Here is a 26,232-nt window from a genome sequence, read left to right on the forward strand (position 1 = left end):
GATGATAGCGGACCATTAGAGACACACAAACTCTGAGTTTTAATGGAGGGACTTTACATAGTATGTATATACATAGACACATAGTAGCGACGTCCCAATTACTAAGTTCGATTCACATTTTCCGTTTGGAATCGGATTTTCTTCTGTAGTTTTAATAATTGCAATTTGTTTTTTTTTAGCATTTCACAAAGGAAAAAGAGAAACAATGAACTTTCCTTGAAGTTTTATACATAAGGCTGACATTACGCTGTCATTATTATGACATGACACCTGTCATTAGCATGAATAAGGTGTCATGAAGGCTGTCATTAAGTGTTGTTCCTTAACCTAACCTTTTGTTATGCTAACCCCTACCCAACCCCACTGGATCCCTCCATCTAACCCAAAAAATTCCAACATAGCTGACTGCCTTCATGACACCTTATTCACGCTAATCACAGCGTAATGTCAGCGTTATGTACTAAAATTTCAAGTAAAGTGTTTTTCTTAGTCGTCTAAAAATGAATCACAAATTCACGTTGTGCAACAAAGAACTGAGTTTCCCACGATGGCCACGGTTACATGACGTTTTTATTCTGAATTAATTGTTACACTTCGTGTTTACATGGAAACATGTTTAATCTCCTTTGTTCAATTCCATCTATCGGGGGGAAAAAAACACAACAAACCTTTTCTTTTCAGCTACAACATAGAAGAGCACATATGAACTTTTATTTTGATAGTAGTTTGAAAGCAGCAGCTGGACAAAAATATACCGTTTCACTTTGGTCAGCAGAGCAGGAGAAGGAGATAGAAGACGTACTTTGGCCAATCAGAGCGAGTGGTTACTGCAACAGCTGCTCTACCTCCATCTACAGATGTTGGTGGAAGAAGAACTTTATTATGTCCTGGTGCAGGGCACAGTGCATTTAGGTTTTATTCGGAATTAGGTATATACAAGGTCAGTTTAAAGAGGATTTAATTTTTATTCTGAATTAAAGGGGAATTCATTAATTGTACCTCAGTGTTAGACGATGCTACGCCCAGTATGATTGGTGCTTCATATTTGCTAACTCCGGTCTGGTAGTCAATGTGATCAGGACTTTCTTGATGAAACTGATAGTTAGCGACTGTTAGCGATCTCACAATGCTTCCCGTCCTCAGATCATGCTGCTGACCGACCCTGAGGTGGAGAGCAGCCTCCTGATCAGCTCTGACGAGGGCGCCACCTACCAGAAGTACCGACTCAGCTTCTACATCCTCAGCCTCCTCTTCCACCCTGAACAGGAGGACTGGATCCTGGCCTACAGCCACGAGCAGAAGGTGAGGAACCGCCCCCTCTTCCACCCAAAATATCTTTCTTTCATTCTGCTTTACTGGTCTGCCTTCCTTTAGTTTTCTCTTTAGGTCTGTCTTTTTTCTTTTGTTCTGGTTTTTGTTCCAGTCCTTCTTTCTTTTTATTGTTCTGGTCTTTCCTTCTGGTCTTTTTTCTTAAGTTCTGGTTTATCTTCCTTTTGTTCTGTGTTTTTTTCTTTAAGCTCTGGTCTTTCTTTCATTCTGGTATCTCTTCCTCTCTTCCTGTTATCACTACATCCTCAGCATTCTACAGTTCAATGATACCGAAACACAAAACATCCTAAAAAGGATCCGATTGTATTCTTTTCCGTATATTTAGAACATATTGAATCCCTTTGAATGTGGAATATTCCAGGTATTTTACTCATTTAAATGTTTCTTTTGCTTAAAACTGTTTTTTCTCCCAGTTTCTCCGCCTCCATTTTTTGCTCTGTGGCTAGATTTATTGATGAAGAGAACCTTCCTCTCTGCCACCTCTCTGTCCCTTGCTTAGCTAAATGCTAACTTGCCTTGGGAAGCTAATTAGTCAAAGTGATTCCCCTCCTCCTCCTCCTCCTCCTAGATGCATCTACTTAGCACACTTTGGCATAGGTTTCATAGAAATCTCCTGGTGTGCACCGTTGCTTGTTTCAGAATGAGAATGCACACCACCAGATGCTAAAGTCATATCCGATACATCTTCTTCCTTCAGGACGGAGGACATAAACGCATTGATACGTGCAAACACTGCTGCTAGTCTGCGATGGTTTACACATGATGCATGACTGCTCATGCTCATAATGGAAAAGTTCAACCAAAAGCTGTAAGCCTGTGAATAAACAGCTTTGACTTTGTCAGAGGCTGTAGTTAGTGCAGTGTTGGAGCGTTTATTATAAAAGACTTAAACAGGCTACAGATAACAATCAGCCATAACATTATCACCACCTAGTGTTACTGATACTGAGCAGCAACGACTGAGGAAAGGAAAGTTTGGGAGTTTTCAGTTTGTTCTCGCAGTGAACTCATCTGAATGGTGTCTACAGGGATGGGAGTTATTGTATATTTATAAAGGAGCAAGTCAAACATGTATAAATACACATGTTGCCAATCAACAATATCTAGATTTACAAATTCAAATTTTTACAATGTTTTTAGAGTCATTTTGTGTATTATTCTGTCATTTTATAGTAATGTTGTTGTATTTTGTGTTTCTCTTTCACGTTTTATGTGTTTTTTGTTGTAGTTTTGTGACGTTTTGTTATTTTGCTTGTGTTTTGTCTTTTTGTTTGTTATATTCATCATTTTCTGTATTTTGTTGTGCTTCTCTTTTCCTTTTCTTTTAAACTATTTCCTGTTTGCTGATGATGTCAGTTCCTGATCTGTGGTTCACGGCTCAACTAGTCTGGAACATTCTGATGTTCTATCTCTCCATGCTGTTCTGTTGGTCCTTCTGTTCACTAACCCTAACGTTTTCCCTAACGTTTTGTGGGGGTTGGGCATGATTTTGTGTAGTTACCTGTTATTTTGTGTGTTCTTTCTGTTTTTGCATATTTTCGCTGTCATTTTGCGTGTGTTATCTTTGGTTTTGTTGTTGTTTCTTGTAGTTTTCTGTTATTTTGTGTGTCATTTAAGTGTATTTGTGTTGTTATTTTGAGTGTTTTTATGTAATCTTGTGTTTTTTGGTGTGGTTTTGTGATGCTTTGTGATGTGGGCTGCAGGTGGCCTCCTGTAAAAATGTCTCCATTCCCAGTTGTTGAAGTTGTACTGGTTGCCATAACATCCACTGAAATCCATCTAGTGACACAAACAAGCAAAGCGACCACCCGTGGTGGTGCAGCTTGTTTCTCTCTTTAATTCATCTTCCCACTATAACACTCTTTTCTTCAGCGCCGGGAAATCTGGCCTGGCATCATGGCAGGAAGCTGTGCAGCGAGGCCACATCTGATCCACTCCTCTGTGAGCGCTGATGTAATTCAGACGCTGAGAATGAGCTGCTTTCTCACTTATCGCTACATGACGCATGTTCTACAGAGGACGGGGGGGTGGAGGAATTGGATCAGCGAGTGAAAATGAAGCTGCTGGAACGCTTTGGGGCGAGGCGTCGCACTCCAGAAACAAACCGTAATGTGGTGTGTGACTAACGCGTGTCGTGTGTCTTTGTCTTCCAGCTCTACAGCTCGGTGGAGTTTGGAAGGAGGTGGCAGCTGGTTCACGAGAGAGTGGCTCCAAACCGCTTCTACTGGTGAGTGCTGATGTAGTTAGAGGGACTCACAGCGTCTCTGGAGCATCTGTGATGTCTGGTGTCAATGCAAACATATAGATATGATAATAGGGATGGATCAGTGAGACTACAACATATACATATGATAACAGAGATGGACCAGTGAGACTACAACAAATACATGTGATAACAGAGATGGACCAGTGAGACTACAACATATACATATGATAACAGAGATGGACCAGTGAGACTACAACAAATACATATGATAACAGAGATGGACCAGTGAGACTACAACAAATACATATGATAACAGAGATGGACCAGTGAGACTACAACAAATACATATGATAACAGAGATGGACCAGTGAGACTACAACAAATACATGTGATAACAGAGATGGACCAGTGAGACTACAACATATACATATGATAACAGAGATGGACCAGTGAGACTACAACAAATACATATGATAACAGAGATGGACCAGTGAGACTACAACAAATACATATGATAACAGAGATGGACCAGTGAGACTACAACATATACATATGATAACAGAGATGGACCAGTGAGACTACAACATATACATATGATAACAGAGATGGATCAGTGAGACTACAACATATACATATGATAACAGAGATGGACCAGTGAGACTACAACAAATACATATGATAACAGAGATGGACCAGTGAGACTACAACAAATACATATGATAACAGGGATGGACCAGTGAGACTACAACATATACATATGATAACAGAGATGGACCAGTGAGACTACAACAAATACATATGATAACAGAGATGGACCAGTGAGACTACAACAAATACATATGATAACAGAGATGGACCAGTGAGACTACAACATATACATATGATAACAGAGATGGACCAGTGAGACTACAACAAATACATATGATAACAGAGATGGACCAGTGAGACTACAACATATACATATGATAACAGAGATGGACCAGTGAGACTACAACATATACATATGATAACAGAGATGGACCAGTGAGACTACAACAAATACATATGATAACAGAGATGGACCAGTGAGACTACAACATATACATATGATAACAGAGATGGACCAGTGAGACTACAACAAATACATATGATAACAGAGATGGACCAGTGAGACTACAACATATACATATGATAACAGAGATGGACCAGTGAGACTGCAACATACCTATTTTATGCAATTTTTTGTCATTTTAACCACATTCACCATTTGTCATGCCCATTATTTGTCAGTTTAGTTTTAAATTACATTACCATTTACCCCCTAGAGCCAATATTGACACTTTGAACTTTTTTCATCACAATTTGCAAACTTTTAACTAATTTCTGTGGTTTTTAATATCCCATTTCACCACTTTTTCCACTATTTTTGCTTACTTTTAAGCCATTTTATTTCTGATTAAAACAATAATTTGTAATTATAACCTTACAATTGTAGTCTACAATAGCACGCTGTATTGTAAAGCCTTATAAAATGTAAATTTTATAAAATTTCAACATGACTTCACATCTTTAACAGTAGTCGTTACAACACAATACCAGTCTATTAAACTTTATGATTTTATGTTTTGTGTTGAACGGTGCACACAGAGCTGACTTTGACTCATGCTTGAATCTGAACTTTCCCTGCGCTGTGATGAAGTGTGTGTGCGTGTGTGCGTGTGCGTGTGCGTGCTGCTCTGCTCCCCGTGCAGTAACTGAGACGTAACAAAAAGCTGCCTGGGAACAAGCGGTGCAGAGCGCCTCGAGGGCTGCTGCTGTCAGGCAGCTATTCCTGTTACTGCCAGTCCTTCTAATGAGCTGCTGTCTGCCCCACACACACACACACACACACACACACACACACACACACACACACACACACACACACACACACACACACACACACACACACACACACACACACACACACACACACACACCCACACAGAGATCTGAAGCTCATTTAGCAATGCGCTAACCTCAACAAACAGCACTCTTTAACCTCTGAGCTTACACACGTCTGCAGAAACATCCGGAACTCCGTGCTTTCACACTCACACCAACATATCTGTAGAAAGTTTTACTGGTTCCTTAAGATTCATAAAACGTAGCAAGAAGCCTGGTTAGCATTAGCATTAGCATCACATCCCAGACGCTGCTGCTGCTTTCCTGAGCTGACGGTTTCATAAGGCAACTTTGGCATTAGTATTAGCTGGAGGTGTTGATTTGTTTGAGGCTAGCATTAGCATTAGCATTGGTCCACAGTGTGCAGCAGCTTGGTCCATCCTTTGTACAGCTAGCTGTTAGCGTTAGAACTGTTTTCCAGGAGTTTGTTTAGAATAGAATAGAATACAATAAAATAGAATAAAATGCTGTCATTGTACACAAGGTACGACAAAATGTGTTTTATTGTCAAGCATGTTTTCATTTCTATCTGTGAAACGTGTGATTTAAGTTCAGTCAACAAGTCGTATCAGTAACTTGGTCACTTAATAAGAAATGTACTACTTTCCTGATAAGGTTCCACTGATAAGTTGTTCTATCGTATAAGTTGCTTTCTCATAATTGATGTGAAAACTCATTAAAACAGACTCAGAACAGCAACTACATGTCCTGTAAACCAGGGGTTCTCAACCTTGGGGTCAGGACCCCATTTGGGGTCATGAGACACTGGGAGGAGGTCGCCAGTTCCCTTCAAGAAACTAAGAATATTTGTTGATCAGTTTGAGACCAAACTCACCATATTTTAACCTATGCTTCTTGCCATATTTTGCTCCTTTTAAAGCATTTTTGCTACATTACTCCTATTTCTGACACTTCTTCATCACATTTCAATCCCTTTTCTGCACAATTTGTCCACTTTCAAGACATGTTCAGAACTTATAAACCCTTTCCACCATATGTTGACCCATTATTGTCACTTTTAACATCTTTTCACCATATTTCATGATAATTTTTGACAATTTAACCACATTCACCATTTGTCATGTCCATTAATTGCCAGTATTTGAACCCTTTTTACAACTTTTTCTATCCATTTTTGTCCACTCTAATTTGCAACTTTTAACAAATTTCTGTGGTTTTTAAAATCCCATTTCACCTCCTTTTCCACCATTTTTGGTCACTTTTAACCCGTTTTATTAGTGATTAAAACCAGGATTTCCATCTTTAAGATGACTATAATAATAATAATAAACGTTCCTGGATAACAGTGGATATTATTCAGATGAATAAATAAATGTGGTTATCACAGATTCATAGAACAATGGACCATCATTTTACTGACTTTATGGATGGACCCCAAAAATCTCTCCTTTATTCCCCCTTATAGATGGTCCTGTCTCCACATGACTGTTCTTCAATGTTCATGTCTGTGTTCAACCACCTTCAGCTACAGTGGGGGTCGCCGCTCTCTGGGACCTTTATCTTTGGGGGGTCGCGGGGCTGAAAAGGTTGAGAACCAGTGCTTTAAAAAAAAAAAAACCTGTTTCAAACCTGAACATGAACAATAACACTCGACTAAAATCCACGTTATTTATCAGTGAAATAACAGGGTTTCTAGTTTCCTGGGCTTCTTCCCATCTCATGGCAGACTTCTCACAGCAGGACTCTGACCTAACGAACCAGAACAGATGAATTCCCATCGAGTGGTGGAGAATACGGTGGTGAAATGTAGGGCGTCCCATTCCCAGCTGGGTTTGATCTGCTGATTGTTCCTTCTCTTTTTCTCTCTATGTGAGCCGACCCGTCGTCACGTCCCCGTGTTTCCTCTGATCCCACTCCCCTTTAATCCATCTTTAATGCACTAATGATTATATGCTATCCCATCGTGCCGTGGCGAGCAGATCAATGGCTCTTCTCTCCCTAACGACGTTAGGAAACGTCCTTCTCCTTCTCTCCGTGGAGGATAACGAGGCTCTTGTTAGGGATGTGAACAGAGACAACCCGAGGCGTTCTGCTGGTGTTAACAGCTGAGGAACTTCACCTCTCTGCTGCTTCCAGTTCATCCGACTAATAGACAGAAACACTTCTTTTTTTGTGTGTGTCTGCCTTTCAGGTCGAAAATGGGCTTGGACAAAGAGCCGGGCCTGATTCATCTGGAAACCAGCATCTCCGACGGCCGTGAGTAACTGAAGGCGGAGTTTGTGCACAATGACACCATGATAATGAAGATGAGGAAAGTAATGCATATATTATATTATGTTTAAAAAGCTCAGGACAAAGGCAGCGTCCTTCATTCACCAGCATAAGGAAGTGTGTAGCATTTCTACGCTAACACATGCTCGAACTGATTAGAAATATTATTCAGTAGAAATGATTGTGTTCGAAGCCGACAAGGACGAGAAGACATGAAAGAAGAGAAAAGAGACTGTTTTATTACATTATTCAGGTTCTACTTATGCTTTGCCCAATTACTTAACTCAACTTAACTCACTAAAACATTGGGTTAGCATTCCAGCTAGCTCAAAAACAAGACTGAATTACCAACAAAATCTTGATCTCATCTCATCTTGTCCTACTTATCTTGTCTTATTTGAACTTATCTTGCGTTATCTTATCTCATCTTATCCTATCCTATCTTGTCCCGTCTTATCTTATCTTATCCTATCCTATCGTATCTTAACTTATCTTCTCACCTCTTCCAACCACAGTGGTTCCCATCTATAATTCTGACTTATTTTAACCTCAAAAATGCTCGTCACATCTGAAGATTGTAGTTTATTTTATTCTTATCCTACATTTATTCTTAAGCCTACTGGAATAAAGACTGATTCATTTCCTTCTCCTCAAATGAGACCTAGAATTCCGCTTTAGCGCCCCCTAGTGGCTAATTGTGCCCAGTGCAGAGTCTGTTAAACCGTCTGATAGAGTTTGACACAAACACAATGATCTACAAAAGTATTTATAAAAAAATAAAAATGAAAAAAACTCGAGCACGAAGACGCTCTGTGAAGAACAGCTCGAGTAGTGCAGGAAGGTAATCAGGAGATTAGGACACTTGAGTGGAGACAAGGGGGAAGTGATGTGTGCACAAGCAGAAGTAGCATTTTTTTTAAAGTTAAATACATGGAATGTTATGGAAAATTAAACTTATTTTATTTTCCAAACTTCATTCTTTGTTTGCAGCCCAGTTCCTGCAGTGACACAGACCAGTATTTATTAGGGGCTAAAGACACGGATCGTATTTATTTAGCCCCAAATCTAATCAATAAAATAAAATAAAATAAACTTTCTGACGGTCCTTGAACGCCCCTCGTTTACTGCACAACAACAGAGCAACAAAATCTGAGATGCCAACAACATTAGGATGACTATACATCTGGATTTACTCTGGGATATTTTATAAATGAGTCCATTTGTCCTGGTTTCCCAGGGACCCTGAACGCATCTCGGGGAAGATGTTTGTTTAAAACATCGTAATATTTTTTTAATCTGAGGAATTTCACCAGTTTCTGAAAGTTTTTTACAGCCAGGATCATCTTATTTTTAAGTACAATAACAACTTATTTATCTACTATATTATATTTTGTCATTACAAGGTAAATTTAAGAAAACGTAGAGTACTTTTTCAGTATAAAGAGGTCAGCCAAAGTGTCCTGTTTTTTGGAAATTAAAATATTCTCGCCCTAAACAACATACGATGAAAAACACTCACTGGTCTCACTTTACTCTGATTCACTAAGATGTGAAATAAAGGGTGGTAAACCAGGTGTGTCCCTAAATCTTTTGGTGGCGTTGTTTCTTCACCTGCTGTGAGGAATTCACTAACATTGCGGCACTTAAAGGTGCGTGTACAGACGTGGTGGAGACCGCCCTATTTAAATGAACATTTTGCTCGTTTTTACGTGGAGAGGTGAGAGCACAGAAGCACTAAATGACTTTTGAAAAAGTTCAATTGGAGGCTGCAGCAACGCAACACGAGCGTTTTAGGGTCAAAACATGGAGAGAAAGACACAGGAGCTCATTGGAGCTCTGTGTCCGACTCCCAAGCGACATCCATGGAGCTCCGTGCACAGCATCCTCTGCACCACACCAGACTTCACACGCGCCGCCTCGGGTGTGCAGCTTTTTCTCACACACACACACGCACACACACACACCCACACACACACACACACACACACACACACACACACACACACACACACACACACACACACACACTCTTTAGTCTACATTTTCTTATTCAGTTAATATTGACTATTGTTTTACGTAAATAATTTTCTTATACTGGAATGGTTAACTGGAGCTGTGTTTTGTGTCAACATTTACTGCAGCTGATCTCTGCGTGTGTGTTTGCACCTGCTTGTCAGTCGTACTATTTTCCGGTGCTAAAACAATCACTACAAACAGTTCCAGATTTGGTTAATTGTATTGCACCCACTTCATTAATTTATTTGCATGTCCTCCTCCCATTTTTTTGCGGCCCTTATGAGATCCGCCTACTTTACATGTTTATCAGAAGGAAACGCTCTAAATGGATTGTGGCCACTTTGTGATGCGCCGAAGACATGCAGTCCTGATTCCCTGAGGTCTGTACCCCTTGTTAGTGCGTTGAGTGACGTTTGCACTCTTTTAATATCCCTAAACCTTTAGTGAATCTGCCCCTAAATGTGTGGGAATGAGCAGTAAAACAGTTATTTAAAGCTTTAATAAACTGCAATAAAGCACGCATGGTGCATTTGCCATTTTCCTCTGGACTCAGCTCCGGATGTTTCAGAAGCCTAAAATCGGCCCTGGGCTGCGGCCCAGAGGTTGGGCACCCGTAGTAGATTCTTCCAATCATTGATAATATATTTGATGTCCTTTTTTTTTTACTGGACAATGAGAAGGAGGAACAAACGTTGGTGTGTGCCACCTTTCTGTCAGAGCTTTTTGAAGCTAACGCAATAAAATAAAATCCAATCACATAGACTCACATCAGGCGTGTCAGAATCAGCGCTCACACAGCCAGAGAACGTCACTATTGATCCTGGAGCCAAGCGCGCTTTGGCAGCAGCACATCACGTGTTGGAACGGCCCGCTGTGATTGGTCACTGACAGAAGTCTCTCACTTAACTAATTACTCGTTAGCGCCAGCTGTTCTTTTAACAAAATAAAAGTATTTCAATTAAAAAAAAACAATCCAGTAGTGTAAAACAATTACAGGTTATTTTTAAACTCAAACTGTAGAAAATAAGTCAATGTAGGCTTTTATTTTTGAAAGGAACATTTATATTGAGGGTGACATTAGGTACAAACTTTAAAATTCTTTATCACATGAAAAAAAAGGTCTTTAAAGGTTTATAAGTTAGACAGCCCTGACTTTTTTCAGCATCTAACAAATAGCAATATAAGCATTTGTTTATATAGATGTATAAATAGCTATTATAGATCTGTAAAGATAGATAGACATATAGATCACATATAGTTCTATAATAGATAGCTATAAGATCTTTAAAGCTACTGTATATAGACATGTCTATCTCTAAAAACATATAGATATATAGATCTATTAAGAAAAGTAAGGAAGTGGGTGTGGCTTCGCCAGGCTCGCGACTCAGGTGAGATGAGCAGGAAACAAAATGTTTTTATTTATATTTTGTATACGACACGTCATTGCCAATTTAAACACCCATGGTGCTCAAAATAATTGATTGTTTATTTAAAAAAATATTTACTTTATATTATTATATTTATTTACTGTATTGGCCAGTCGCCACTGATAACATTTGTGATTGATGGGCTTTTATTAGAATAATTGTTTTTAACGTGTGTGTGTGGTGTGTGTGTGTGTGTTTGTGTGTGTGTGTGTGTGTGTGTGTGTGTTTGTGTGTGTGTGTGTGTGTGTGTGTGTGTGTGTGTGTGTGTGTGTGTTCTCTGTGCAGAGGCGCTCTACGTCACCTGTAAGCTACAGAACTGCTCTGAGGCCAACAAAGGCAAACCTTTCCCAGGCTTCATCGATCCAAACTCTCTGGTGGTTCAGGACGAGTACGTGTTTGTGCAGGTGGGCATCGGAGCAGTGCATTGTGGGAGCGGTCCGAGGGGCCATTAGTGCGGTGTGTGTGTAGTTATATATATACAGTTTAATAGAAATGTTTGCAGGTTTCTACGGCTGGTAGACCCATCTACTATGTGTCTGCAAAAAGAGACGTGTTCACACCTATGAAACTGCCCAAGTACACACTACCCAAGGTACACACACACACACACACACATAAAACTGCCATTATGTGACCCATTACAATAAAATAAACACATTAATAATGAAACAAACTCATTAAATAAATATTAATAATAGATAAATTCAGAAATCAAGTTGCATAATAAATGAATAAAATTATAAACTAAAATGACAGTACAATAATTGAAAGGATTATGAATTTTTAAAGTCCATTGAAAGACAAATAAAGATTTTTCAATTAATGTCAAAATAAAATGTATTATAAATAAATATTATTTAAAAAAATAATGAAATACATTTTATTCAAAATGAATACAATGAAAAAATGTAATTTATGAAATAAATAAAATAAAATAACTCACTAAAATTTGTGTTGTCTTCACAATTATCATAAAACTCAATTTTAAAATATGAATAAAAATAAAATCACATGTTATTTTGAAAATTAATGACATCCATTTTATTAAATATTAATAATTAAAATTTAAACATCAAATTTAAAAAAAACAATTAAATAAAAAATCTGTTTTCTTCACAATTAACATAAAACTTTACATTTCCTACATTTCATAATATAAATTACATCTTTTAAAAAAGAGAATTGTTGAATGCAACAATGTGTAATTGAATGTATTACTATACAGATGTCAGATCAGAATAATCAGATCAGATACACCACTATCTCCATCACGCTGCTCGCCGCGTGCACACACACGCTCTGCCTTGCACTGAGACGGGTAGCGAGCCACAGCAGCTTCAGCTTCTGGCGCAACTGAATAAAACATGTGCGTTTGTCACCGAAGCCACACACACGGAAAACTCTGCAGAATAACAAATGTAGGAGCACGACCACGGCAACTTAAAGAGTGTTAGAAAGCAGATAGATAGATAGATAGATAGACAGATAGATAGATAGATAGATAGATAGATAGATAGATAGATAGATAGATAGATAGATAGATAGATAGATAGATTAAAGAGTCAAGAGCAATAAGTAAAGTGACAAAAAATGGTCCAAAAGTAGCAAAAACTTGGAATGAAAAGAGTGAAAAGTGACTAAAATGGGCAAAAAATAGTAAAGAGTGGCAAAAACAATTACACAAAAGAGGAAACAGGTGGTATGTAATGGCAAAATGTAGCTTAAATGAGCAAAATGTCCCAAACAATAGCAAACAAAATGTGGAACAACGCAAGGCAAAATGTAGAAAAAAGGAAACAAGTGTTATGTATTGGGCAAAATCAGCTTATTTGGATAAAAAATGGTAAAAAAAAATGGTTAAAGAATCAACAAAAATTGGATAAGAACTTGCAAAACTTGGAAAAGGGGCAAAAATGGGACAAAAAGAAGTTGCAAAATGGCCAAAGAAAAAAATAAAGGGTTAAAAAAGTTATTTGGGGGGGGTAATAATTAATATTAAGACATAAAGAGCCAGATGTTGAGAATCATTGACTTAATAACAGCTTTTAGTAAATGAATTTAATAAACTAATTGGGAGTCCACCCTTAGAACACCCTCACTTTTAAAACCGTTGCTGGAGTGGACATTAAACACATATAAACATAGGGCTGTAACATCTCATGCAGGAGCTCCACGTCATCAGCACCGATGAGAACCGCGTGGTGGCGGCGGTCCAGGAGTGGAACCAGAACGAGACGTACAACCTGTACGTGTCGGACACGTCGGGGGTTTTCTACACGCTGGCCCTGGAGAACGTGGTCAGCAGCATGGGGTTGGAGGGCAACATCATGGTCGACCTGTACGAGGTGAGTGACTCAGCGCTTTTATTAGCAGCTTAGCTCATTCATGGTATTTACACGGTGTTTACAAAAATAGAATACAAATACATCATTGCATTACAAAAATACAAAAAGAATTATTTAAAATAAATAAAATACATTATGAAAACATCAAACCAAAGGACCTACTTTAAAAAAAAGCATTTAAAAACAATTGAAATCTGAAAAAAACATTAAATGCATTAAAAAAAAACTATTAAAAATGTATTGAAAATATTAACAATTCTTCAAATTAGATATTATTAATTAATTATGAAAACATCAAACAATAGGGCCATTTAAAATAAAAACTAATTAAAATTAAGAAAAGTCATTAAAAATCAATAAAAACGAAGAAACAAAATAAAAAACCATTAAAAAAGAAGATCTTTAAAAATAAAGGAACATCATTAAAAATCACTGAAAATCATTAAAGTTAACGCATTAAAAAATCATTAAAAATGCATTGAATGATATTAAAATCATTAGAAATTAACAAGCATTATTAAAAATCATCAGTCAACGCATTTTTAAAATGTATTGAAATACTTTGAAAATATTAGAAATCCTTCAAAATAAAAGAAAATCACTAAAAATCATTACAGTAAAGTAAACATGCATTAAAATTTTTAGAAACATTTTAAATTATTTACAACCACAAAAACATTTAATTAATAATAATAAATCTTTGGATTAATGTATATATCGTCTTCCATAGGACACTCAAAGCTCATTACATTACTTTATTCTTTCACTCCACACACAGTGGTGGTAAGCCTACTATTGTAGCCACAGCTGGCCCCAGGGCAGTGGTCTGTGGTCTGCTCACACAGCGTCCTGTGAAGAAAAGGTGAAATAAAAAGCGACTCAGCCTGACCTGGATGACTGAGAGCCTTCACAGTCATGACTCGGCACTTTTCTGCTCCCTTTGAGAGCCGTGCCTGATGATGAGTGCTGGCTCTGCAGGTTTGTTATGAGCGCTGATCAAATATTTCAGAGCGCCGCGGCGGGGCTGATGAAAGGTGCTTGTTTTGAGGTGTCGGAGAAGAAGAACTCACACTGTTGGAGAAGAACCCACGCCATCTGAGAAGAAGAACCCATGCTGTCGCCGACAAACTCACACTGTTGGAGAAGAAGAACCCACGCCGTCAAAGAAGAACCCACACCGTCAGAAAAGAAGAACCCACACTGTTGGAGAGGAAGAACCCACGCCATCGAAGAAGAAGAACCCACACCGTCAGAAAAGAAGAACCCACACTGTTGGAGAGGAAGAACCCACGCCATCGAAGAAGAAGAACCCACCCCGTCAAAGAAGAACCCATGCCTTCGGAGAAGAAGAACTCACGCTGTCAGAGAAGAAGAACCCACACGTCATAAAAGAAGAACCCACTCTAATCAATGCTAATCAAATAGTGTGTGTTGCACCCTCAAGCAGACATGACTCCGTCTCATCATTCGGCAACTTTATTCTCCCCAGTTCAAGTACTTTTTGTGTAGTTTTCAACACATACACCGGACTAGCTGCACACTGCTAACCACTGCCGAAAAACACCCCCCGGCGCCCGCTGATGACGTCACCCGAACTCCGCCGAACATAAAATATAGCTTAATTACATGGAAATTAAGAACACATTTTCACCTTTCTTTTTAACCTTTCAGTGTAATTTCCCCTATAAAAATGCAAATCAAATAATAATAATAATAATAATAATAACAATGAACATTTATTCTAGGTCTCAACATGTGCACTAAACTAAATGAACTTTCAATAGAAACACACAGAATGACAGAATAATACTAAAAAAAGATGACAACATAAATACACAGAAATTACTCCAAAAACACAAAATGACAACCAAAATATACAGAAAAATATATAAAAAAAGCACACACACAAAGCAACGACAAAAACATGCAAAAGTGTCTGGAAAATGTACAAAACCTCAACAAAAATTTCTGTTCCTCATTAATGCTCAGATTGGTCATTGTTTTAAATGCTGACATGAATGTTGATCATGTGACCCTGGAATCACATACGTTCACATTTTGGTGAAATTTGTGGCCAAAAACACACCAAGTGACAGAAAAACACACAAAAAGACTTCAAAATATACATTACTCTGAATAACCAAAATATGACACTTAAATACACAAAAAATAACATAAAAGTATTAGTAATGACAACAAAAATCCACTAAAAGTACTTCAAAAGCACAAATAACAACCAAAACACACTGAAAAACAATAAACACACACAAAACGACAATAAAAATGTGCAAAGTGTTTGGAAAATGTATAAAAACCACAAAAAAAACTGGTGTTTGTTCCTCTTTAAAGGGTCTTTATTCTAAATACTGACATGAATGTTGATCATGTGACTGTGCTGGAAGCTGAAAAAATCAATAGATAAGTCGCTCTGGACTATAAGTCACGTCCTAATTTGGGGGAAAAAACTGTAAATATTGATGTTTACGAGGCTGACTGCTCATTATTAATAACGGATGAGTTATTGTACAGGAAGTGGATCACGTTAGAATGATGATTAAATCAATCACCATCAGTTACTTTAGGTCCATATTCATCTATTTCACATTTACATTATGAATTTATATCTCACCGCAACCTTTCAGTGGTCGTCTAAGAATCCCAGCGCGGTGAAAAGGACTGGAGTACGTAATGAAGGCGTAACGATGCTGCTCAGGCCTCCTCTTCCTCTTCCTCTTCCTCTTCCTCCTCTTCCTCCACTTTGATAAAATCCCATTTACTGTCTTGATTGGGGTCGCCACCCAGAGCTAGTAAATGCTAAATCTGCTCACTGTCTGTGACTCTGCTCGACATCGCTGAATAATTCACACAGCCTCGTTGACGACACGCATCGATTTCCTTCAGCACAAAGTCGTCCTTTCACATTCAAACACGTATGTTTTCATCAATTTCATCTTCATCCTCACGCATTTTTAGTAGGAGAATAGATGATGAAATGTAAATCTGAAAGTGAACACTGTGTGAGGATCACTGGTGTTTCCATATGTTGAGAAAAAAACCTTTATGTTTCTTTACGTTATTTGTTGTTTCATTTATGACTTTTGAAGCATGTTGGTCCTATGTTTGTATGTTTGTTTGTGTCTGTTTGTGTCTGTTTTTGTTTACACGATAAATTGAAAAGTTAAGAACGGATTTTGATGAAATCTTCAGAAAATGTTGATAATGAGACAAGGAACAGGTGATTGGTGAATGTCCGCCAACAGGTGGCGCTATAACCAAGGTCATTGAGTTTTGGCCTTTAACTCCCACACCGTATGTCGCACCTTCAAAAACTTCATATCCACAGACTTCCTGAATAGCACTGAATCACCTGGGCTGGCCACGCCCATTTCCGCCTATAATTGTGCTGGCGCAAAATCGCGAAAAACTGGAAAACCTACTTTTTCAAACTCCTCTTTGGGGTTTTGTCCAATCAGCAGGAAACTTGTCACGTAGAGTCTTCAGTTGGACCTGATCTAAAGTTGAGTAAAGAATTTTGTTCGTTCAAATATGCGCAAATTATTAACAAGCAAAGTTTTCTAGCTAGCTATAAAACGCAAACTGTTGCATATCTCGGTCAAACACCAAATCTGAGATCCTTGGTTGTCATGTGACTGTGGGGGTATGAGCTAAATGTACGATAATGTATGCCACTAGGGGGCGCTGCAAATATGGTAAATATATATCTCTTAAATAGCACAACCGATTTTTTTCCAAATTTCACGGATATGACCTTGGGTCGCTCCTGAGGCCGTATCTCGAAAGTAATCACAATTGGTCTAAGTGGGCGTGGTTTATTACAACATAAACAACAAACATTTATTTCAGCTGAGGTATTATGTTGAGGGTTGTTAAATTTACAGGGTACATATATAAGAGCACACAGACCACCCATAACAAAAAGTGCACCACTAGGTGGCGCTATAATGTGTGTAAACACATTTTGGCCTCTCACATTTTAATCACATCTTCATAAACTTCATTTCCACCTGTTCACAACAAATGGCACGTTGGCCTTTGTCCTGACGCTCGCCACAGGCCGTCATCCTTCGTGACGTACTTCCATGTGCGCCGCAAAACCTGGGGGCCGAGTCGCGCATACGCAGTCGTTGACAATGACAGAGTTTGCCAGTGATGGAAACAGCTCAGCACAATGATGGGCGTTAACTCTTTACATAATAATAAATTATTTGTTTTTTGAGATCTAACGGGCAGATTTTTTTGATCATATTTTCAGGAAATATCCAAAATAGGATCAGGACAAGTGATTAGATTTGTGGAATCAGTGAGATCAGAGGAACAGAAAATTTTCTGAACAATTTGAGCCCATTTTTGCTCATTTTTTACCTTTTTCTGCAAATACAACCAAACTCATCATATTTTAACCTATTTCATCACTTTTCTTGCCATATTTTTGCTCCTTTTAATGTATTTTTGCTACAATACTATTTCTGACACTTCTCCATCAAATTTTAAATGCTTTTTCTGTACATTTTTACACTTTCAAGGAATTTTCAGCACTTATAAACCCTTTCTATCACTTTTAACCTAATGTCACTTATGTTGACCCATTATTGTCACTTTTAACCTCTTTTTATCACATTTATATGCTAATTTTTGCCAATTTAACCACATTCACATTTGTCATGTCCATTTATTTGCCAGTTTAAACTAATTCATACTTTTTTCTGCCACTTTTAAGCAATATTTACACTTAAACCTTTTTTTACCACTTTTGCAACTATGGACAATAACTTTAAAAGCCATACAAACAAAACCCAGTAAGTCTAAAAATCATATATTAATTTTTCATTTTAATAGAAAACAAATATTTGGATGCTTATGGACCTTCATAGTGTCAAGCAGTGAAAACTTAAATATAAATGATTACACTTATTTGTGTAAATCATTATGTAATGACGTTAAGATGAAAGGTGAAATCTCACAAACATTAGAATGAGACTTTTCTTCTCTGGTTCCCATGACGATGCTGTTGATGACGCTCCAGGCAACACATACTGAAGCCTGGAAGGAGAGAAACAGGAAAAGCAGATCAGGGGACGTCCAGGCCTGAGGTGGTCTCCTGATGTGCCAATTAAAACAAGTTTAGGACAAACTGGACCCAATGTTAAAAACAAAGAGCAGTGATAGTTTAGTTCAGTGGTTTTCAACCTTTTTCGGGTCGTGACCCCATTTTTATAAACACAAAGTTCTGGCAGTCCCACTTTTTTTCTCTCTCTAAATTTTGTTTATATTTTTATATGGTGTTACAAAGTATAGAATACAATTGTTTCAGATTGTGTGATGTTTTAATTTGAAAAATATTAATAAATATGTAAGCACTGTATGTCTATTTTTGAGATATTATGTATTGGTTTTTTTTTTAATGGTGCAATAGCAAAATAGATTAAGTAAAAATAAATAAATAAATGCAAAAAAAATTGAATATTAAAAAATATATAATTTTAATCAGTAATTTATTTCATTTTATTATTATTATACATTTCAGGTAACCCCATTTTATTTCCATGTGACCACAAATGGGGTCACGACCCCAAGGTTGAAAAACCCTGGGTTAGTCCAACATCAAAGGATTTCGTTTGGTGTCGGACTAAACATCAAAGCAAGTCCTTTGATGTTGGACAAAACTTGTGTGTAGTCCTTTTCCTGTCAATGCTATGGATCGAATCAGTTGTTGCATTTGTTCCCCAAACATAATGTTCCCACGCTCACAGCCGTCTGGTTTCCCTCCTCCTAAAGCTCTATCTGTGGTTCTTTGTGTTTCCAGGTGGCAGGGATCAAAGGAATGTTCCTGGCCAATAAAAAGACGGAGGGCCAGGTGAAGACGTACATCACCTACAACAGAGGGAGGGACTGGAGGCTCCTGCAGGCGCCCAGTAGAGACCTGAGGGGAGGCGCCGTGCACTGCCTGCTGGTGAGTGTTACTGTAATTCATTTTGTTGATGTGTGTATGTTTCAGGAGTTATTGTTTGTCTTTGTGTTGTAGTTTTGTGTGTTTTGAAGTTATTTAGATTGAGTGTGTGTGTGTGTGTGTGTGTGTGTGTGTGTGTGTGTGTGTGTGTGTGTGTGTGTGTGTGTGTGTGTGTGTGTGTGTGTGTGCGCGTATCTAGTGATATGTAATGAAAAATTCTGACTTTCCAAACTTCGCTTCCACTTCTTCTTCTTTAACTTCTTTGACTTTGGGCTTTTGATTTTATTTTGAAAGTTCAGTTTCACCTTCACACTCCAGAGTCTCATCATCTAATATGGATGTTCTATCTTCTACTTCCTCGACGACTCTGGAACTTTAACCTTGAAGATGTATTTTTAACTTTATTCACACAATATGAAACAATGACGGATTACAGTACTCCGTCTTCTCTTTCCGTGCACTAACACACATCATCAGGCTTTTATTTTGAATGCCTCAGGCAGTGATAGCAGTAATTAAATACTCTGGTGGATGGAGACGCCGCCTTCTGCAGCGTTCTAATTAGGGCTGTGTCGATAACAGGTGAACACTATACACATTAAATAAGGAAACTCTGTTAATTCAGTGGTTGATACAAATGTTAGAGTTTCAGCTGAAAGTTGAAGCCGTTCACTAGGGATGCCCGATATTTTCAGCCCAATATTAGCATAAAATTATATAACTATATTGAACGTTCTGCCTATAAAAACCAACATCTACATGTATTGATATTACATTTTATGCGGAATATCGGCCTAGCAGTTTTATCAGCTCGGTATTAGCATAATATTGTTAAATACATTTAATTCAATTCAGTTCAACTTTATTTGCATAGCACAAATTAGAACAGTCTCAATCTCAATACGCTTATCAAAATATAAATCATTGCATATCGATATCATACACTAATATCAGCCAAAAATATTGGCCTAGCAGTTTTATTGCCACGATATTGACATAATATCACCATATCAGTGCATAACGATATTGTTTTTCCTGCTGATAATGAAAAGCTGATATCAATATTTTACGATATTACATTAATACGCTAATATCAGCCAAGAATATCGGCCCTATATTCACATGACATTATTATATCAGTGCATAACGATATTGTTTTTCCTGCTGATGATAAAATTTAATATCGATATGTATTGCTATTATATATGCTAATATGGCCTGATAATATCCCTAGCAATATTATCGTTCCGATATTAATAATAAATGTATGTGTTAGAGTTGGGATGAAAATATTGGTATGCCGATAATATCTGCCCGATATTAGTATCACATTATTGATATCACTATTTGCGACAATTATGAAAGTTTATCCAATATTATTGGGCCGATCATATTAATAAACTGATAATAGCATTACATTACATATTGTCGATATCAGGTTTTTTTTTGCCAGGAACAAAAAAACTGGATTGAGGCTCCGTCCTGTGATCTGCGTATATCGCATCAGTTGATATCAGAATGGGAAGTTAGATATTGTACATCCCTAACTTACGTTGATGTCTGTATTTCCTCCTGCAGCCTTACTGCTCCCTACACCTTCACCTCCACGTGTCTGCGAACCCCTACACGTCTGGAAACATCGCGAGCAGGGAGTCGGCGCCCGGCATCATTGTGGCTTCAGGTGAGCCAATCAAAGCCCTTTCAAAATAAAACTCTTCATTCTCACTGATTTATGACTGAGTTTCAATAGAGTCACAGGAAGAAGCTACAAAAACAGCTCTGCTTTAGAAATCCATCACTCAACAAAGCCTTTGTTTTATGTCAGCACACAATTAAACATTATTATTATTATTATATTATTATTATTATTATTATTATGTTATTATTATTATTTTTTTTTTATTATTATTATTACTACTATTATTACTGTTATTGTTATCATTTATTTTATTTATTGTATTTATAATATTAAAAAGTATTTATTATTGTTATTACTATTACTTGTATTATTATTATTATTATTATTTATTTGTTTATTTATACAATGACATAATTTTTATTACAAAAAGTTATTTAATTGTTAAGTGTCACAAATTGTAAAATTTCATCCAGTTAATAATATCGGATACTTTTTTGCTCTTTACTGCCATCTACTGGCTCGGAGGCGTGGTTTAAATATCCTACCATTGATTGCTGGAGGTTTGATGGCGTTTTATGTCACAGAATTTACTGTATCAACGTATGCACATGTGACCAGTTAATCTGTGTCTCGATACAAACGTTAACTCATTAATTTATTTATTACTCCGTCCCAGGTCGACGTTGACTGATTTATGTGGTGACGACGACACAGAAATGCGATTACAAGAAAGTGATGTCATTTATTCATGTCCCTGCTTCTCTGTTCTTCCATCAGTCACATTTACGCTCAACAGAACAGACACAGACCACAGAAATCACTTAGACGGACTGACGTCTGTCTGCTTCAGTTAGTTACAAACACTGCTCTGACTCTCTCACTGTGTGTGTCATTGAACGCACCGTCGCTGAGCGGCTCCCACACAGCCATACGTGTGGTTTCTTTCCTTCAGCATCATGTGTCCTCTCTGTAACAGCAGTAAATGACACAAAAACACTGCTCAGATGCTGATCTTCATCTAATCTTGAATTAATCCTTTGGCTCCGCCCATTGTAACAAAGACAGCTTCAAAAAACAATCCTGGACAAGCCCCCAAATACAGGACTTCAACTCAAGGGTTCAGATGAGTGGGAAATCACTCCAATAATTTAGAGTTTATTTCATATCAAACCATGGGAAACAGAACATAAACAAACATGAAAAGGAGGAATAGAACTAAATTTGGTAAATTATTCCAATCTGATGGAGCTTTAGTCGACCAACTTCTTATGAATTCAGTAAATCAAGTATATTACAAGTTGTTTATGAGTTAATCATCTGTTAACCATGACATCATCGCCTTATTATTATTATTATTTACCTGGGAATCATACGTGAAATGTGAGTTCATCAAGAGTTAATTGTGAGTTAATCACATTTTATTCACGAGTCGATCGTCTGTTAATCATGAGTTAATAATGAGTTAATCGTGAGTTAATTACATTTTATTTGTGAGTTGATTACCTGGTGATCATGAGTTAATTGTTAGTTAATCACATTTTATTCGCAAGTCGTTTGCCTGTTAATCTTGAGTTCATGGGTGTTTTTTACAAGTAAGGTGCGGGTAATTCTAGAGTTAATTGCAAATTAATCCTGACCTAATTGTTAATAAATCATTAGTTAATCACCAGTTAATCACCAGTTAATTTTGAGTTAATCGTTAGTTAATCGTTAGTTAATCATGAGTTAGTCGTGACTTAATTGACTTCATTGTTAGTTAATCTTTAGTTAATCGTGACTTAATCGTTAGTTAATCGTTAGTTAATCATGAGTTAGTCGTGACTTAATTGACTTAATTGTTAGTTAATCTTTAGTTAATCCTAACTTAATCATTAGTTAATCGTGAGTTAATTGTGACTTAATCTTTAGTTAATCGTGACTTAATCGCTAGTTAATCATGAGTTAATCGCAAGTTAAGCTCGAGTTAATCGTGAGTTAATGACTGTTATTTACGAGTAAGTTGTGGGTACATTTAATCACGTTATTTATGAGTAATCGTATTTTATTTACTTGCTAGTTTCAGCCACGGGAAAATCATAAGTCAAACAAGATTTTAATTTGTGCTGGTTATTATGAGGTAATCATTTATGAGTACATCACCTGCAATCACTAGTTATTCATAAGACATCATGTGACTAGTTACTGTATATATAAACATAATGCTGCCCAGCACTAATTGTTTCTATAGTTAACATAGAGCTGTTGTGGTCCATCAGCTGCAGATAAAGTTCATTAAATTTAATAAGTTCACGTCCTAAAGCTCAGGTTTTCAGCAGCTGAATTAAAAACCAAAATTGGGTTTCAGAGATTTGAATAATTTATCCAATAAAAAATTCTAATCACCGTCTATCCACCTCATCTATGCCTGTATCTCTATGTAGCCGTCACCTCTTCATATTCAGAGGTTTCTCCATGACTGAAGTCCTGCTGCTCACAGACAGACCGGAGCTGGCATTTTGATGGCACTACCACTCATTATCTATTACAGACCACTCTGCCCCTGAGCTCTAAAAATATCAATATTTGATTAGCATCGGATCAGAATCGTCACAAGGTGTGACTCAGAGCGCTAATGGTGCCGTGATGGATTACACAGTGTGTCTAATGTGACCCCAGATAGCTCCCAGATAGCTTCTAGATAACTTCTAGATAGCTTCCAGATAGCTTCCAGATAACTCTCAGATAGCTCCCAGATAGCTTCTAGATAACTTCTAGATAGCTCCCAGATAGCTTCTAGATAACTTCTAGATAGCTTCCAGATAGCTTCTAGATAACTTCTAGATAGCTCCCAGATAGCTTCTAGATAACTTCTAGATAGCTTCCAGATAGCTTCTAGATAACTCTCAGATAGCTCCCAGATAGCTTCTAGATCAGGGGTGCCAAGGTGACATTACTCAGGGGGGCAGATGTTTTTAAAGTGAGACCTCAGGGGGCCGAATTACACTTTTGGCCTGAAAGACCAAACACTGACTCAACACATGGATATGCTGCTTGAAATTATTCATAAAGGCACCACAATAGCCTCACAATGAGGTCTATAATTACACATCAGCCTAAAGTAAGTTACCTCCAAACATCCTATCCATGCAAGTAGTCTACATTTATAAATTAGAAATGGTCAAAATAGACAAAGCATTTCCTATAAATAACACAAGTGTAAACTGTAAATTACTTTGATCATAGTTATTGAAGGCTTTCACATGAAAACATGACAATGCGTAATTAGGCCAATTAAAAGAAGGCCTGGCCAAGTCGTCCTAAACGAGTCACAGAAAGTAAGTGTCAGATTAAAGTCATCCAACAATAGACCACGTGACTGAATATCCAGTAGGAATTAGTAAAACAAAAAGGTTCTTGAAAAAATAGCCATTGGCTCAAAAAAAGATGACATTAACTTTGCCAGTCATCACCAGTAAACTCCACCCACATTTCCACACACCCATGCCTATGGCACTAGCCTACTGTACAGCCTACATCAGTCAACCCCACCCCTTTTATTCCCTCCATTTTTAATGATGATTATTTTCATTTCTCTTGGTGTTTAAATGTAACAGGTTTTAGTTGTTTCCATTTACCACTATTCAACCAGTTCTTAAAAAAATAAAAGATATTGAATTTTCTGGTTTAAAAACCCTGTCTTATTATTTAAGGGACATTTGTTTAACTTTTTTTTACTGAATTATATTTAGTAGCATGTACTGTTTTACTTTTACTTAAGTAAGGGAGCAACTTCAATACTTATATTTTTACCAGAGTAATTCTTTATTCAAATATCTATACTTTTACTTGAGTATTGTCCTATGGTATAGTCGTATAAAGAATAGATCTGTTCCTCTCACATTTGTTACAGACATATAAAGAATACTTGTTTTCCTGTCCTTTGTTACTGACGGATAATGTTTGGTTAGCTTAGGAACCAGTCCCACCTATTTGGGTTAGCTTAGCATGTAGCCACACATCCCACATGTTCTGGTTAGCTTAGCACGTAACAACCAGTCCCACAAGATCTGGTTAGCTTAGCATGTAGCAACCAGCACCACATGTTTGGGTTAGCTTAGCACGTAGCATCCAGTCCTACATGTTCTGGTTAGCTTAGCATGTAGCAACCAGTCCTACGTGTTCTGGTTAGCTAAGCATGTAGCAACCAGCACCACATGTTTGTGTTAGCTTTGCACGTAGCAAGCAGCACCACATGTTCTGGTTAGCTTAGCACGTAGCAACCAGTCCTACATGTTCTGGTTAGCTTAGCACGTAGCAACCAGTCCTACATGTTCTGGTTAGCTTAGCACGTAGCTACCAGTCCTACATGTTCTGGTTTGCTTAGCACGTAGCAACCAATCCCATATATTTTGGTTGGCTTAGCACGTAGCAACCAATCCCACATGTTCTGGTTAGCTTAGCACGTAGCAACCAATCCCACATGTTCTGGTTTGCTTAGCACGTAGCAACCAGTCCTACATGTTCTGGTTAGCTTCGCACGTAGCAACCAATCCCACATGTTCTGGTTAGCTTAGCACGTTGCAACCAGTCCTACATGTTATGGTTAGTTTAGCACGTAGCAACCAATCCCACATGTTCTGTTTAGCTTAGCACGTAGCTACCAGTCCTACATGTTCTGGTTAGCTTAGCACGTAGCAACCAATCCCACATGTTCTGGTTAGCTTAGCACGTTGCAACCAGTCCTACATGTTCTGGTTAACTTAGCACGTAGCAACCAATCCCACATGTTCTGGTTAGCTTAGCACATAGCAACCAGTCCAACATGTTCTGGTTAGCTTAGCACGTAGCAACCAATCCCACATGTTCTGGTTAGCTTAGCATGTAGCAACCAATCCCACATGTTCTGGTTAGCTTAGCACGTAGCAAACAGTCCTACATGTTATGGTTAGCTTAGCACGTAGCCACCAGTCCCACATGTTCTGGTTAGCTTAGCATGTAGCTGTGGTGGCCAAATGTTAAAGGTTATCAGGTCATTTTATTGGACGTGTGACCCAGAGTTATGGTGAAGATAAAGTATAAAACCAGTTTGAGGGATTTGGTGGACTGTGGGAAAGTTTCTCAGCAATGACATAAATCAGCTTCAACATCTTTGAGCCGTATTTGTC

General features: G+C 37.7%; 1 protein-coding gene across 1 annotated transcript in view; it reads left to right on the plus strand.

Annotated features, from left to right (window-relative positions):
- Positions 1-26,232, plus strand: part of sorcs1 (sortilin-related VPS10 domain containing receptor 1) — a 183,795-nt gene that overhangs the window by 123,181 nt on the left and 34,382 nt on the right. The window contains 8 exon segments of the mRNA XM_028443367.1: positions 1,144-1,302; positions 3,483-3,556; positions 7,611-7,675; positions 11,422-11,540; positions 11,639-11,728; positions 13,302-13,481; positions 19,306-19,452; positions 21,028-21,130. Of these exon segments, the coding sequence (XP_028299168.1) occupies positions 1,144-1,302; positions 3,483-3,556; positions 7,611-7,675; positions 11,422-11,540; positions 11,639-11,728; positions 13,302-13,481; positions 19,306-19,452; positions 21,028-21,130 (937 nt within the window).

This window comes from Gouania willdenowi, chromosome 1 (genome assembly GCF_900634775.1).
Source record: "Gouania willdenowi chromosome 1, fGouWil2.1, whole genome shotgun sequence".
Taxonomy (NCBI): Eukaryota; Metazoa; Chordata; class Actinopteri; order Blenniiformes; family Gobiesocidae; genus Gouania; species Gouania willdenowi.